The sequence below is a fragment of the Caloenas nicobarica genome, chromosome 1 (genome assembly GCF_036013445.1).
Source record: "Caloenas nicobarica isolate bCalNic1 chromosome 1, bCalNic1.hap1, whole genome shotgun sequence".
Classification (NCBI taxonomy): Eukaryota; Metazoa; Chordata; class Aves; order Columbiformes; family Columbidae; genus Caloenas; species Caloenas nicobarica.
The window spans coordinates 68,156,436-68,173,488 of NC_088245.1; the positions used below are offsets into that span (position 1 = coordinate 68,156,436).

The window sequence follows — 17,053 nt, forward strand, 5'->3', positions numbered from 1 at the left end:
AACTACACTGACCTCTGCATCTCAGTAGATTTCTTCCGAATGCTAAAAGTACTTTCCAAAAATGCTCTGCATTTTCTTCTTGCAGATAACTTACTGAAGAATAGGTTATGAATAAAAGAGCATAAAGATAATAATCAGAAATTACAGAAATGAACTAAGATCCTCAGCAGTAGGAGGGAGTGGCAGACTGTCGAAAAGCAAACTTTTGAATTTTTAGAGAAAGTGAAAAATGAAAGACAATATGGAATGACAATTCTCCTTTGTGAAAGATGGGTTGGGAGGCTTTGGATGCTACAATCAAATGTCAGTTGAATACATTGTCTCTGAATAGGAAGAAGATAGCTTGGTGATGAGAGATTCTACTCAAAAAGAAAGTTAATGCTTCATTCTCTTTCCTTTTTCTCTGAAGAAGGCTGTCACAAATGAAAACTGGAGAAGGGCAACTGAATTACTAAAGGCTCGAAAAGAAAAGGACAACAAAAAGTAGAATGAATTCAGATTAGGAAAGGAGAATATCGTTAAGGAAAGGTTAAATTTAGGAGAATGCTTTTTTTCTTAGGAAAGAGTACTATATCTTCACAGATGATCTGTTAGGCTGTATTTTAACTGGCAAGGGATTTGTCTAATGAGATTACATCATGATTTCTGGTAGAGAAATGCAGTACTGAAACAAAAAATAATGAAGCGCTGTCTTTCTAAATGATATTAACTCAACATGCAAGAATTTTCTGAAAAACTAAAATGAATTCAAAGTAATGTACCCTTTTTCAGGTTTCTTCTACAGATTTGTGTGCTTTCAGAATAACAGAATTTATAAAATAAGCTTCATTTTTTTTTAATTTGAAAGGTTTATTTCCATGGGAACAATTGCGTGAAACAAAAGAGCTCTGGGAGATGCTGATAAATGCCCCAAACGCATATATATTTTGGTTATTGTTTGTAACTGCTCTGTTTTTTGTATTGGGGGTGAAGGGGTGGGGATTCAAATGTTTCAAAGTTGATGAGAGAACAACAGGAAAAAGTGTGTAAATCCAGCCTAACTGGATCATGTTATTACAATTTGGCCATATACAACCCTTTGGGTTGTTCTTTCATTTGGGAAGGTAAAAGAAACAAAGATATCAGCCTGCATCCTTCAGGAAAAAGAGGAGCTGAGAATAGAACTGCAGTTTAATCAAGTTCATTTTGCTTTTTGTTATATGGAAAAAATAAAATGCAAAAGTGTAAAGGAGTTTTGTGCTGTTACCAATGAGAAAATGGCAAGGAATGCAGGATTTCTGCCTCTGTGTGCTCACAGTTTTGAATTTGGTGTTTTTAAACAGTCTTAAAGGACACCACAGAAAGACTGCTCATTGAGGCTTCTGAATGCTTTTGGCATTCACAACTTAAACTAGCAATATCCTGGCAGTGTTCATAAGGTTATGTAGGAATCTGATTTAAAAACCAAGCATTTCAATTTCAATATGCAACCTGTTCTTTTTGAAAACTGTATAGCTTTTTCCACCCAAGCATGAATGGATTGAATCCACTTAGGTTTAGTGGAATCCAGGTAAATCTGTAAAACTGAAGAGTGGTTGCTGCACATTAATGATTTACTTCTAGTAAATATGATAGTAAAAGTATTTTTCAGGTATTGGGAAGATTGTCTTTGGTCACAATAGCAGGAGAGAGAAATTGTGGAGATCATTCAGAAATGTTTCTGAAATTATGGGAAATTGTGCTGTGCTGAGAAATGTAATGTGGGTTGATTCTGTCAGGTTCTATTAGTCGAGAGAATGGATGAGCCGTTAATGAATTTCAAATGGGAACTGGGGGACTATGAAGTCTCCAGGTGGCAGGCTTTCCGGTACAGAAAAAAACCTCTTTTTCCATAAGGCTTGTTAGCCAAAAAATGAGGAATTTATGAGAAAAGATTGCCAGTTAGTGTGCAATTTCAGAGCGGACTTACAAAGTTGGCAACATACATCTAAAGTGAAAATAATATAATAACAACATAGAATTCATGAATGTTCAAAATTAGAATATGAGCAATAACCAGTTTGGAAAGACGCTGGTTAGCATACTGCACACACAGTTCAGTGGGAACAGGGATTCTAGATATTACTAAAAATTCCTTAGAGTAATAATGTCTAGGAAATGATATCTCTTTTAATGTGTTCCGGAAGCAAGAATAAATGTGCTGAATAAATGGAAATAATCTTCTTTCTTTAAGTTTTACTGTGAGTGCATTTGAATGTATTTTAAACACTTTTTGGGAAGGTTGGTTTTTTGTTTGTTTATTGATTAAAAACTGAATGCTTGTCACCCTAAGGGAGCTTTTTTCATATATGATACATCAGGCCATAACTCTGTAGAAAAGAACAGGTGAGGTATCCTTAGTAAGTTACTTGAAGATACCCTCATTGGAATTAGATGGGTTTGCCAAGATCTTAAAAGATGAGTAAATCTCAGGAGGAAGATTGCAAATGATGAGAATTTAGTGGCCTTCTGTATCAGTTTATAAAGGGCGTTCAAAGTATAAGGCAGCAGAAAGAAAAATACTAACGTAATTGCATTGCAGGTAAAAACAGAACACGGAGGTTCTTTTTTGCGGTTAGGTTAGCGGCAATGATGTGGGAAAATGAGGTAGGTGAGTAATGGGAAATGAGAATAAGTTCAGTTGAGCAGAATGCCTTAGGAAACAGCACTGGCAGGGGCCATGGAGCTGTGTCCTCATGGGTCTTTTCATCTCTGATTTTGTGATTTCAAGATTTGTACTCATAACATTTCATCACAAATAAGCCCAGGAGCAGCCAAGCCAAAGGAAGTAGGTTGGAACTCATTAGTGTCGTGTGTATGTGTCTACTCAAGGAAGCAGATTAAAAAATCCTGTTGAAAGAGTGTATCTGTGAACTAAATGGGAAATGATGGGGAAAGTTGGGACAAAAATGCTGTCTTTTATTTCATTTGCATTTGTTCTTTGGCTTTAGGAACAGAAAATCTTACCTTTTCGTGCCTCTGTTTTCTTTCTTTTGATGATCTGATGTTGTGGGAGAATGCAATGTAAACAAATTACGAAGAGACTTGAAGGGGAAATATTGATGGTTTGTGCTGATGTGGTTCTTGTTTTTATTTTTAGTCGGAGGCAGGAGAAATGAGTAGAAATACTGAACTGAAGAAGCTGCAGATCTTCGGAGCTGGACCGAAGATGATGGGACTGGCTTTGGGAGCAAAAGATAAAGAGGGTAATTAAAGTTTGGGATTATAGCTATGTAAAGTAAAAAGGCTGTTAAATCTCTTCTGCGTGTCTGTAGAGACAACATTAAGAAGTGAGCAAATCATTATAACTGGAAAAAAAAAGCTAAGTATTCTAGGGTTTCGTTCATAAGAGAGATTTACAGGGTGCTTCATGTAACTTGGCATAGTTTCAGCTCTTTATGTATTACATAGTAACAATAACAATTAAGCAGCTGTTGTATGAACTGAGTGACTGGAAGGGAAAACAGGATTTGGCAATGCTGGAACTGAGCCTATCAGCTAAGTGCACAAATTATCAGTGTAATTCACTCTGTTTCCTGAGGCAATTGGCATCACCTGTGAGGATAAGCAAAATACATTTTCCTAATCCCTGTTTATTTTAGATTGGCCAGGTATAAGAAGGCAGTTTTGTTTTCTTTGGATTGTCAGGTAGTTTCTGATACAAAAGGCAGGGTACCAGGCTGGACATCTGTGTTGTTTTTGCAAGTTAAGTCTATCTTGTGATATTAATAACATTTAACTTTATTTTCTTTCAAGATGAGGTGACACGAAGACGCAAGGGAACCAGATCAGAAGCATTTGGAATGCAGATGAGGCAACGCAAAGGAACTCTTTCTGTCAACTTTGTAAGTTTGATTCCTTTGTTGCAATTTCTGATAATAAGAGATACATTGATTTATAACATTTTTTTTTTTCTTCTAAAACATCCCCCTGTTCCCCAAAAGTAGACAAATGTAGGGACACTGCAGCAGATGATACTGTTATGGGAAGAATGAACAGTATTTTGAAAAATAATTTATGCTCTAGGTTTCTGTTTTAATCTTTCAGACAGGAAGAATGTTGCAATGTGAAGGTACTTGCAGATCATGGGTTTGGTAGAACGAATATAATACTACTTCTCTTCTTTAAAAGATATTTTAAAGTGCTCCATTACTTCGGGAGGTTTTTTTTTTTTTTTTTTTAGCAATTCCAGCTTTCCTGTCTTTTCTGTTCCGAGTTTAAACTAGTCATTATACAAGTCCATGCAAGAGAAACCCCTAAGGGGAAAAATGAAATGTTTAGCACTGTGATGTTTGATCATGGAATAGCAGTATATAGTTGTTCTTAATGTCTTTCGTAGCACATCACATTTTACTTTTAAAGTGTAATAATTTGGCATGTGTATGCAACCATGAATGAAGATGCATGCTTTATTTTAGACCCTGTACTAATAATTTAGCTGTTATTTTTTTTCTTAGCCTGAGAACGCTTAAAAGAGCTCATTTTAAATTTCAACCATAGAATGCCAAGGCAGTCAAAAATCTCTAGTAATCATATTTTTATATGTAGAAATGCCTTCTGGGGAAAAAAAAAAGTGGGAGAAGTTGGGTATTTAAAAAAACAGATCATTGTGCCATTTCAGCTAAATTAGAATTTGTGCGACTTGATTTTTTTTTTTAATTGTGGTATTATTTCTGAGTATATGGTGTTCCTAGACTCTGTAAGTGTTGTGACCGTTTTAGGTATGCTTTAATTTAAAAATCTTTTATTCAGTCTCTGTTTCTTTATGGAAAACTGTTTACTCTTTCCATTTACTCTTATTTATAAGATAAAACTAAAATACTGTAGCAACAGAACTGCTATTTTGGAACTGAATTGCTGTAACTGTAATCTTGTGAAGGTCTGTAATTTAGTACCATTTGTTTCCACACTTCTTTTTTACTTGGATGAGAGATCTTCAAGGAAAGCAATCTTTGAAGTGCCCAGTTCATACATTAGCCATATATAACTTTTATCTGAAAAGTACTGTTCTGCAGTTTTGTTTGTACTCTCCCTCATCTTCTCGTGAAATGCTAGCTATGAAATAAAATACACCTTTTTATCCTCTCTCCCCGCCCCCCCTCCACCCCTGTAAATGTAGTTATATATCTTAATAGTCTTACTGTGTTTTGTTACATGGTTAGGAGGCTTATTTGTGCTTATTGTTTAATCACAGATTGTTGTGAATATGTATTTCAATGCAGTCTTTGTAGTTTACAAATCATCACTTGGGCTGACATAAAAAAGATTGCATATGGTAATATGAATTTGGAGAGAAAAAGGTGTTATCAGTGATAGGTAACTAGTGAGTATCATAGCATAGCCTCCTCTTATGATTGCCATTTTAATGCATTTTTAGTTTTGGGAAGAGAACCCGGAAATGTCTGCTAAGGGTACCCTCTCCATTTCATATACTTGCAACAAAAGCAACTAGTTCAGTGTTCTAGACAGACATGATATTCCATGAGGCTGAGTGTGTGGATTTTTTTAAAAAGTGAAAATGGTGTGTATTAATAGAACTGCATTATTTTAAAAAATTGTTTCTTAAGAAACCTGAGCAATCTTTTTAAGAAATATATTATTGCATAGCTAGGAAGTTGCATAATTAACTAGGCTGGTGTAACCAAGATGGGATTGACATCAAATATTTAACACAACTGTGTGAGCCTAATCAGCTGAAAAGCATGCATTTTTGTGACATCTTGATGAAACTCACAGACCCCCAAAAACCAAGCACCCCAATTCTGGTGTTATTTTGAGCTGCATAAAGGCAATATGCGTAGCCTGAGTTGCCTACTGACTGACGGGAGTAGTAGCAGGGTTTGGAGCAAGTGTTATTCAGGAAGTTCGTGTTGTTATTAAAAATTTATGCATAATATAATTTTTTTAGCTGTGCTAAAGTGATAAAGTTTCTTCATATAGATTATGTTACAGATCTTCAGTACTATATTAAATGTTTATATTAAATTAAAAGTGCTTTGAATAATACAGGAAGCAACAGCAAAGAAAATTTGAAACCCGTTGATACGGTTTTATCTTTGGTCCCTGAGAATATCTCCCAGTCAGTCTTGTTGTTGTTTAGTGATTATCTTGGACAGACACCTGCGAAAATTATTTGCTATTGTATTCAGTTTAATACTTCTCTCTTATCATTTGGAGTTTTATCCTTTGTTTTAGAGAAAATGAGAAAGAAGTTGATACTTTTACATGCAGGTTCCTTCCCTTCCCCTTGGATTTTTAGATTGAAATCTGTAGGTTTGTGGGGTTTGTTATCTCTTCTTTTCCATTGCAAAGGTAATCACTGTACTGTTTTAAGTGGTGGCATGTATTTTTCTGAAATAGTTTTTGAAGATATTCCTCAGCTGTGTGCTCTTTCTAGGGGTTTAGTTTGACTTGTTTTCTATAATAGAGACCCAAAGGGAAGGGAGAGCATGAAATTTAAAAAAAAGTAACATACTCTTCTGCCTTAGAATAATGTAAATGAGATGCTGCTTTGAGTTACGTAGAAAATAATTGTCCAACTGAACTGCGTAGTTATTTTGCAGCACCCAAAGTCTCCCTGCCCATCATGTATTACTGCTATGGGAAACTGAAGCATAGTTGTTCGTTATCAACTTTTCTTAAAAACCAGAGGAGACTCTGTTGATGTTCATACATCAGACTTCACAATTTCATCCTTTGTTCCTTAGTTTAAGGAAGACAGGTTCTAGGTGGGAAAACTTTTTCTTAACTTTTTTTTCTTTCCACAGGTTGATCTGTATGTTTGCTTATTCTGTGGCAGAGGAAATAATGAGGACAAACTGCTACTGTGTGATGGATGTGATGACAGCTATCACACTTTTTGCTTGATTCCTCCTTTACCTGATGTACCCAAGGGTGACTGGAGGTGCCCGAAGTGCGTTGCTGAGGTACAGTTCCAGAACTACTCAAGCTTTGTATGTATACTTGTGTGCCTGGAAAGATCAGAAGAAGAGCAGTTTGGCTCAATGCCATTGCATCCAGGTTGAAGCTGTAGTTTTGCCTGGAATATTGTCAAGATGATCTGTGAAACTCCAGCTGTTCCTGGTTGTTATGCCTGGGCATAACTACTGTTTGTTATATTGCTACATGGCAGCTAAAACTTTGGCCTTTGTATGCTGAGAGCTGAAACTCAATTTGATAAGCTGGTAGTGGTACGTTAGGGTGAGAAGTAGGTGATAGGTGTTTCAGCATAACAGCGAGACAGTTTGTAAACTAGGAAGTAATAAAAGTATGTGTTTTGAGCATAACAGGGAGCTTTGGTTATTGGGAAGTCATTATGGCATTGTTCAGAATAGCTGGCAGCAGACAGTGAAAGAACTAATTTAAAAATCCGTAGCTGTTTTAGATTTGGTTTAGGCTAAAAAAAGAACTGTTTGGGCTCTGAAAGTGGAAGCTAGTAGAATTTCATTGTTCACGAAAGAAGAGCTACCAAGTTCTAAGAGATGACTGGTCAACAGCCTGAAGGCAGCAAACATCACTTGATTAGCTTGGTGTTTGTCTTAAGAAAATAAGTTTTGCAAGCTCAGGAAATTGGTAGTTCTAGAATTCAGAGGAAAAAAACTTACTCTTTTTAAAGCTGTAATTTTGTGATCGTCTTTTAACTTTTTAGACTGTGTTTTTTCCAAAAGAGGCAGTTGCACACACACTTGTATTTGCCTATTTCCCCTCACATCCCCCACACCCTTCCCAGCTGTGGGCTTCTGCTGTTTTCTTTACGGTGGTATATGAGTAGTTGTGCAGCCACATGGTGAAGTGGATCAGCTCGCTGCTCTCTGACCCTCCACGAAGAGAGATTAGGTTGTCAGATGAACTCAGGCAAATGCTGTTGTGAGAGAGGTGGAAATTCATAGTTACAGGCAAGGGAAAAGATGCAACTAACCCTTTGGGCTGCCACTCACAAAGTGGGTTAAGCTGCTTGTTTATTGTTCCCTTAAGAGAGAGCAATGAAGGAGTATTAGCAAACTTCGGCTAGTAGTAAATAGAGTGACTGCAGTGATTTAAGAATGTGGAAACTCATGAGAAACTGCAGTATTACTATGAGCAGTAAAAGCAGTGATAGGTTATTCCCAATGAAAAAATACACATGTAGGGATAAAATCGGGAAAGTTAAGGTGCCAAGTAAGTTGTTATTAGCTAATGATACAGACAGTACTTGAAAAATTCTGGAAATACATTGGAAGTAAGAGGAAGAAGGGAAAAAATGTAGCTATATTATGTAATGGAGAGTAAACAAATAGGAGAAGTTTGAAATGCTCAGTAGTACTTTTTGCCTCAGTTTTTACTTTAAATGTTAATTGTGCACAGATGCTTAATGTAATGTTAACAGCAGGGTGCTGGAACAGGAGCTAGGAAGAATAGGGTAAGGGCTCTTCATGTGTATTCAGGTCAACTTTGTTTGACAGTGTTTACAGATGTTGTAGATTCTACATTGCAGGCTCCATTTAAGAACGACTTTGATAAATGCTGGGCATAGGCTAAGGATAGTTCCTCTTGAAGAAAAAGAAACTACTGATCTTTTGAATTCCTTTCTAGTCCTGTTTCTTTATGACCGAACAGCTGACTGACAGATAGTTCTGTGTTACTGTAGTGGGCTGACCCTGGCTGGACTTCAGGTGCCCACCAAAGCTGCTCTATCACTCCCCTCCTCAGATGGACAGGGGAGGGAGAAAAGGTAACAAAAGGCTCGTGGGTCAAGATAAGGACAGGGAGAGATCATTCACCAGTTGCCGTCATGGGCAAAACAGACTTGACTTGGGGAAAATTGATTTCATTTATTGCCAGTGAAATGAGAGTAAGATACTGAGATAATAAAACTAATTCTTAAAACACCTTCCTCCCACCCTTCCTTTCTTCCTGGGTTCAGCTTCACTCCCAATTTCTCTACCTCCTCACTGCCTGTGGTTCAGGTGGACGGGGAATGGAGGTTGTGGTCAGTTCATCACACATTGTCCTTGCTGCTTCTTCCTCCTCAAGAGGAGGACTCTTCACACCGTTCCTCTGCTCCAGCATGGGGTCCTTCCCACTGGAGACAGTTTTCCACGAACGTGGCTTCTTCCCATGGGCCGCAGTTCTTCATGGACTGTTCAACGCTGGTTCCCTTCCATGGGGTGCAGTCCCTCAGGAACAGACTGCTCTGGGGTGGGTCCCCTGCGGGGTCACAAGTCCTGCCAGCAAACCTGCTCCAGCCTGGGCTCCTCTGTCCACAGGGCCACAGGTCCTGTCAGGAGCCTGCTCCAGCATGGGATGGAGCTCACAGCCTCCTTCGGGCACCCACCTGCTCCAGCGTGGGGTCCTCCCCAAGTTGCAGGTGGGGATTTGCTCCACCATGGACCTCCAAGGGCTGCAGAGGGACAGCTGGTCTGCACCATGGGCTGCAGGGGAATCTCTGCTCTGGCAGCTGGAGCAGCTCCTGCCTCTCCTTCTTCACCGACCTTGGTATCTGCAGAGTTGTTTCCCTCACATATTCTCACTCCTCTCTCTGGCTGCAATTGCTGTTGTGCAGCAACTTTTTGCCTTCTTAACTCTGTTATCCCAGAGGCGCTACCACTGTCACTGGTGGGCTCAGCGTTTGCCAGCAGCGGGTCCCTCTTGGAGCCAGCTGGCATCGGCTCTGTTGGACATGGGGGAAGCTTCTTGCAGCTTCTGACAGAAGCCACCTCTATAGCCGCCCCCTCCCAACCCTGTACCAAAACCTGCAAACCCAGTACAGTCATGTTTGTATTCAAATATGTCTTGTATCCATAAATATTGTGTCAGACACAAAGGATCTGAAAAGAACGTTGTAGAAAAGGGTGAGGACAAGAGGTGAAATGTGAACTGGTATTTTTTGCACTCTTGGGATGAATTTGGGCTAGAACAGTAGAAGACTTGTAGATTTTTTTTGTCAGGTGGACCATGTCCTTTGTTAGCTATGCTGCATTGTTTTGATTTCCTTCTTCCTCTTCTACATACTTTTGTAGAACCAAATCAGTTGATGATTTGCTGAGTTGATAAGACTGAAGCACTTGCAGAGTTTGTTCCTGTGCAGTTGTTTTGCAGGTGCTTGAATCTAGCCTAAGAAATGCCGTATGGCTGTCTAAGCTGCTTTCATGTGTGTTGTATTAGTCTGTGGCTGGCAGCAGTGGATGATGAACCTTAGTTTTGGACAGGAAAACAGAAGTGTGTAATGTTGGAGTTTACTGTGTTAGATTAGCTTCTGTAAAATTCTGTTGTTTCCGTTGTGGTCAGACTTCCTCAGCTGAGAAAAGCACTCAAAACTGATAGCTTATTGACTTTGGGAAGGCCTCAGATGGACACTAGGTTTGGGGTTTTTTTGCTAAAAATGTAACTGTGTCATAATCTGCTGCAGGGAGAAATATTTTTATGTTCTGTCTCCTAGGAATGCAACAAACCCCGTGAGGCCTTTGGATTTGAACAAGCTGTCAGGGAATATACTCTCCAGAGCTTTGGTGAAATGGCTGATAACTTCAAGTCTGATTATTTCAACATGCCAGTCCATGTGAGTTTCAACTTTTGTCGCGATTCCTTGTAGGGGAAAAGGAGAGAGCCTCAGCTGATCCTGAATTTTTGCAGACACATCTTTGCATTGTTTAAAGAGATATCATAAGGTTCAAACATGTGAAGAAATGATTTAGCTTTCTGGCATCCGGTCTCATTTCATCTTCATTTCACCCTTTTCCTGTGATGGATAGACGGCTTTATTGCTTGTTAGGGTATACATTATTGGCCGTACTCCAGTTAAATTCTTGCCCTTTTTGCTTAATTGAACTAGATATCTTGTTCTTGTTTGGCAAAGGATTTTTTTTCTCCTGCCTTTCCTCTGGCTTTTGTCTTGGTTTATTTTGTTGAGAGGATAAATCATTGTCTTCCTGCCTGTTACAGTCTTTCCTTGTAGACATATCAATAGGCTGAGTCTGTCTGATAATTGGGCTGTTTTTGTGTTCTACATCTCAGCAACATTTTTAAAACTGGCATTTCTGCTTTGGCATGCTTCCACAAGTTCGCTGTCCTGTAGGGTGCATGCAGCACCAAGCTCCTTTTCCTCTCGGGGTTCTTTGGTAACTTGCGGGTGTTCTTGCTAAAGCTTCTACCTTTTAAGGACTCTGATTTATGATACAACTTTAGGACACGGAGCAGAGCAGGGAGCAAAGCTTATTTTACAAATAAGCTTCATAAATAAATGCATATAAATAGGAGTTGTAATGAGCTGTATGAAGACAACACTTTTGAATACAATGCTTTATCTGAATTTCCTTGCTGTTACTCAGAAGTTCTGGTCATTATCTTCTGAAATAGTTTGGAATTTGCATGCTGTGTCATTCTGTTTGCTACTCGGCTTCTGTCTCCTTTCCCCCTTCTTTTTAGCAGTACTTCTGGTAACCCTATATTTTTTCTTCATTCCCTCACTTATGACATGGAATCCTGTATCTGTTAACATTACAGACACTATTAAGGAATACAGATCAAATTATATTACTTTGAAAAGATGGAGGGGAGAAAGGCAGTGGCCTTAGTATTTGAAAATTCACGGGGGATTAGTAATGATTTATTGCTTGAATGATAACTTTTATGTTGGGTCTTATCTGCACACACCCTAACATCTTTTCCACTTTCAGATGGTTCCCACTGAGCTCGTAGAAAAAGAATTCTGGCGATTGGTGAGCAGCATAGAAGAAGACGTCATTGTGGAATATGGGGCTGATATCTCATCCAAGGACTTTGGAAGTGGCTTCCCGGTGAAGGATGGCCGACGAAAGCTGATGCCAGAGGAGGAGGTGAGGAACAGGATATGCACACTGAGCCGATTCTTTATTCTGTGTAAGATTTCACATAAAGAATTTAGATCAGAAATCAGCGTGGATTTTTTTCATGAAGAAATGGCTTAAGGGTTTTGCGTGCACTTAACATTCCTTTTAAGCAGGGCGTTAAACTGATATTTTAGGTTCTTTTACAGATCTGGTTGATGATAGCTAAGCTGCTTTTCATGATTTAAGTCATACCTGGTTTACATCACTTAATCTTAGCAGGCAAAGATGTGCAAATTGTTACAGTATGCCCAAGTATGAGAAGACTGATAAGACTTAGGAGGTTCATAATAGGTAATACAAACTAATTGGATTTAGCTTGTTTCTCTGACTGTGCATACTGTAAGAATGAAAAGATTTAGATACAGCAGCCTGTTATAGCAAATTTTATAAAGAACACTTGGTAAGTATGTTACCTGTTTTTCCTAAGACCTTACTGTGGCATATTGATTTTCTGGCTGCTTATATGTTTAAATTCAGAGGAAATTAGAATAAAGGTGTGGTTTTGTGATTACACAGCCCCAAATCAATTTATGTTGCTCACTGGAAGAGGTAATCCTGCCCACTAGTGTCTTCCACCCATACCTGCACCTTCCTACCTGTGCCTTTGTTGGCCATGCAGTGATTGTGTAGCTGCTTAGTGGGTCAGAACTGCTTGTTGATCTATTCATATGAAAATAGTAATTAAAAAAAATATTTTCTAGCCAGATCACTTAAGTCGTCTGACTTACTGTGTTGTCTTTATAGTGTCAGAGCAAAGGAAACAGTGGAATGTGTGGCTGATGTGAGGGTGTGATGAGTCCTCTCAGCAAGTGTGGGATATGCCTAAAATGACTGAATCTGTGCTAACAGCTTTTTTTAAGGTGGAAAGTAGACTAATGTTGAAGCACAGTAGTGAGCTTTTAAGGCAGTCTGTTTGGATTTTCTTTTTTTGTACAACTTGTTTGTATTTGAAAGTGAAGATGGGATTGCTTAACTGCTTAACTGTCTTCTGAGAAATGAGTGTGTAGGAATTTTTTCTCTAGAGAGAACTTTCTAGAGTAATGTATAAAGATGATCAAGATAAACCACTGCAGTAAAGCAGGTCTTAAAGCTGAAATAATAACATAAGATTCACTGAATCGTTTACAATCTTAAGTTATCTTATTTTATTGAAGACTTCTATCTTTTGTTCTTTCACTAGTGTTGGTGGTATTTTGTTTCACTAGAAAAGCATGAAACCTATAAACTGGGGGAAAAAAAATCAAAGCCTAAGTAGATAAGCGTTGATCCAAAGAAGATGGGCTGTATATGTTGAAATACCAGGACTGGCCTTAACTCTTAGTCTGGTTAATTGCTGACTAAGGTATTTAAGAAATTATTTCATAGTTTTTGATGCTTCATTGTTGCAAAATATTACCCCACTGTCTACTATAGAAATTGATAGGCTGATCTTTCCCTTCATACTTTCCTTTTCTGGAGTTGGTGTCCTTTTGTTCTTCTGACTTGTTCAGAATTTTCTCCTTTTTTTTTTTTGGCAGGACTATGCGCTTTCTGGTTGGAACTTGAATAACATGCCAATTCTAGAACAATCAGTCCTCGCTCACATCAATGCAGATATCTCTGGCATGAAGGTACCTTGGCTGTATGTAGGGATGTGCTTTTCCTCATTTTGCTGGCATATTGAAGATCACTGGAGCTATTCCATCAACTACCTGCATTGGTATGGGCTCTCCTTTGCGCTGATGTGTTTGCCTTTAGGAAATTCAAAATTCTGCTTGAAAATGCCTATGCACACTGATGACATTTTTCACCAAAAAGCTAAATGTGATGAGTGTTCCATATTCTTAGCTGAGGCTGATTAAAAGCAAATACAAATATTGTTTTAAGCACTTTAGTGTTTTTCATTAACTGACGAAATATTCTTGTTTTGCCAAAAATCCAGTGTAATTGTAAAATCATGCTTTACAGGCTCACATATTTTCTAAGAAAACTTTTGGTTTTGAACTGAGTTACAGTTCACTGCTTTATGATTTAAAGTTGATATCCCCCTATGCTGGAAATGGAGGCTGCTGCCTTGTGGCTTCCTCAGGCGTCAGAGCTGACACTTCAGCAGCAGCTCTATGGATGCACAGAAATACTCCTGTTCAGGAGAAGAGAAATTTGAAAGTAATTCTGACTTTCAGCACAATCCTCTAAGTTTTCTGGTGTTCAGCTTTTGTGTTTTGAGAAGAATCGTCACAGCAGATGAACTGTTTGCATTGCAGTCTTGCCACTTCCTCAGGCTCAGTCACAGGGGATGGAGCAGGGGGGATGGTGAGGGAAACTGTGGGAATCACCCCTTCCAAATAGAAAGCTTGTTGTACGTTTGGTAAGGATGGGTTGATAGCGTTTTGGCTGGGATTGCGCATTTCTGCAGGAGCATGTTTGCTGGTAAGATCTGATCCATGGGCTCAGGAGGGAGATTTTGTTTCCAGTTCAGATATTGTCCTCAGCATGTTATTGACTAGATCAGTATGTGAGGGGTTTGTGTGGGCTGGTGAATTCCCACAGCCCAGATGCAGAGAGAGCAGTGGTTATTTCCTGAGGTTTACTAATGTGTCCTACCAGCAGGTGTCACTGAAGCCTGTAGGAACCACAGAAAATGTAGCACGTTGCCTCATCTAACTTTTGGGATGGTTGGCAGCAAGGTTATTAATACAGTTAAGTAGTACTATGTAAGCAGTTTCAGATATTTCAGCAGACTACTGTTTGTACTTCTTAGTAAAGTAAAATTAAAGAATAAACCTCAGCACTATAGATACTAGATCATTACAGTTCGTTTTGGTTAAGACAGGACTGGAATCATATGTTCTCAAGTAATTTTCTGTCTAGTTTTGATCTTGTTTGTCTCTTTCTTCTCTCATACTTAAGTAATTCATGTTATTAGTCAGTTTTTATCTTAAGAGTCCAGTGGACTACTGTTTTTCACTAATTGGTTATGTATATTAGAAGAATTGCTTATATTTCATGGCACTCTCTTGTGTTTTATTCTTTCCACTTCTGCTTAGCTGGTAGGCTATTCCATTGGTTTCAGGAATAGGACTGCTCCAAGCCTAATTGAGTGTAGGGAGTACTGTGATCTCTTCTCTCCTAAACATTAGCTGTGATGGATAAGGTTTTATTTGTTCAACTCACTTTCTTCCTCCTAAAGGAAAAGAATTGCCTGTTTTATCCCCTTAGAGCATGGTTAATGAGAATCATCTTCCATATTAGGCTTGTCATGGCAAACCTCTTGTCAGGTACATTCATAATTGTGTTTTAGTGTAATTGATTTTTCAGATTAGAATGATATATCCTGAAGAAGATGGTTGTTGATTAAAGGCATTTTTGTGTCTATAAGTAAAATAATTTGGCTCATGTGGACAGCAGTGCTAGATTTGAGGTGTAATTTGCGGTTGGGTGGCACTGTTACTTTTAAGTAGTGTGTTTATTACTGTGGTTGCTTTTTGTTAGGGGAGAGCCCAAGACATGGTATGGCGTGCCCTCTCATGCCGCAGAGCAGCTGGAGGATGTGATGAAGGAATTGGCTCCCGAGCTGTTTGAATCCCAGCCTGATCTCCTGCATCAGCTGGTTACTATTATGAACCCCAATGTGCTGATGGAACACGGTGTACCAGTGAGTAGCACATGAGCATTTTTTCACATAAGTACTCCTATGCGCGCTCTTTTTTTTTCCCCTCTGTGCCAGATTTGTGTAACAATGGTTTAGCATAGCTCTGAAGAATTTCTGTGGTGGATCTTTACATATTCAATTCATTACTTTTGGGGTGTTTTTTAAAAGCTATTTTCTAGAATCTTTTCTAGATTCAGCATGAAATTTAAATTATCTTCTATCAGACGTGAGTGTGCCAGGCTTTTTACATAAAATATCTTATAGAACAAGTGTCCATTGTTTTACATTTGATTTTCAATTAAAAAAACCTTCCCCCTGCCATAGCAGCAAGTTTGTCTGTGAAATGCTTTTGATGTCTTTTTACAGTAAAATACTTGTCTTATGTTCAGTAGAAATCTCAGCATTATAAAATCCGGTTTTGACCAAACATAATTGACTGCAGACCTTTAAGCAGCAGCCACTATAATTTGCTTTTGTCTTAGGATGAATTACTTCCCTGGCAAATACCCCAACAAAGCAAACCATAAAGTGCTTCCACAAGCTTTTGTACTTTGTGATGCAAGGGATTAAATGGTGATAGAGAAATGTTCCTTTTGGGATTAATGAAGAGAATTTTCAACTCTTGGCTTATGTGTTCAGCTTGTTTGAGTAAGGCTGTGAATTGAGGATTCACTTTAAGAAGACAGAACCAATCCTTACCACTTTTGGGGTAGCTACATTGCCTGTGGTGTTCTATAGGTAAAGAAGGTGGTGTTCAAATGCCTTGTAATTATGTGTCTTAAACTTCGTTGCAAGTTTCATGGTTTTTTCCTTTTTCTTTTCTTTTTTTTTTTTTCTTTATCCTCACGTGTATTAGGTATACAGGACCAATCAGTGTGCTGGCGAGTTTGTTGTGACCTTTCCTCGTGCCTATCACTCTGGATTTAACCAGGGATATAACTTTGCTGAAGCTGTGAACTTCTGCACTGCTGACTGGGTCTGTTCTTTTGTATATGTTTGCTGTGTCGCTGCTAGGTCACCTTTGCAAAGAGAATGTTAGTGACTTTGTTATCTGAAGAGTAGTCTTTTATGTTACATAGTATGTTTTATGTTTGTAGTCCTTGGTACAACAGTTAAGGACTAATGTGAGTTTCCATTACACAAAATAATTTTGATGAGCACATAATTTTAAGCAGCTTCAAACTGAAAGTCTGGCATGTAGTCTTCCTTTTAAAGTATTGATCTAACCAAAAAGTGACATCTCATAGTACCTTTAATTAGTATTTCTGTGATTCCACTTTCTGAATTTGATACAGATTAATGTACTGTCTTGGACAGCTGTTGTCACTTGGATGTTGGAGGCAGGCATGTAACAATCTTTTCTCCTCCTTTTGTGCCAACTCATTTCACCTTTTAATCATATTAGTCCTTGTTCTAATAGCCATGGCACGCCAGAACATAGCTTATGTGGATCCTTCAGTAAGTTGTCAAAACTGTGTCCTATCACTATCCAGGGTTTAGAGTTCAAAGTTGCAATCTCATCTGTAGTTTATGTATCTCTAACTTCTTTTATGTTACC

The 17,053-nt window shown here is 38.5% G+C and overlaps 1 protein-coding gene across 2 annotated transcripts in view; it reads left to right on the forward strand.

The window, feature by feature from the left end:
• Window positions 1-17,053, forward strand: part of KDM5A (lysine demethylase 5A) — a 49,886-nt gene that overhangs the window by 8,492 nt on the left and 24,341 nt on the right. For both annotated transcript variants that reach the window (XM_065628180.1, XM_065628189.1), the window contains exons 6-13: window positions 3,119-3,224; window positions 3,775-3,863; window positions 6,786-6,944; window positions 10,436-10,555; window positions 11,673-11,831; window positions 13,382-13,563; window positions 15,336-15,498; window positions 16,352-16,471. In XM_065628180.1, the coding sequence (XP_065484252.1) occupies window positions 3,119-3,224; window positions 3,775-3,863; window positions 6,786-6,944; window positions 10,436-10,555; window positions 11,673-11,831; window positions 13,382-13,563; window positions 15,336-15,498; window positions 16,352-16,471 (1,098 nt within the window). The remainder of the gene's footprint in view (window positions 1-3,118; window positions 3,225-3,774; window positions 3,864-6,785; window positions 6,945-10,435; window positions 10,556-11,672; window positions 11,832-13,381; window positions 13,564-15,335; window positions 15,499-16,351; window positions 16,472-17,053) is intronic.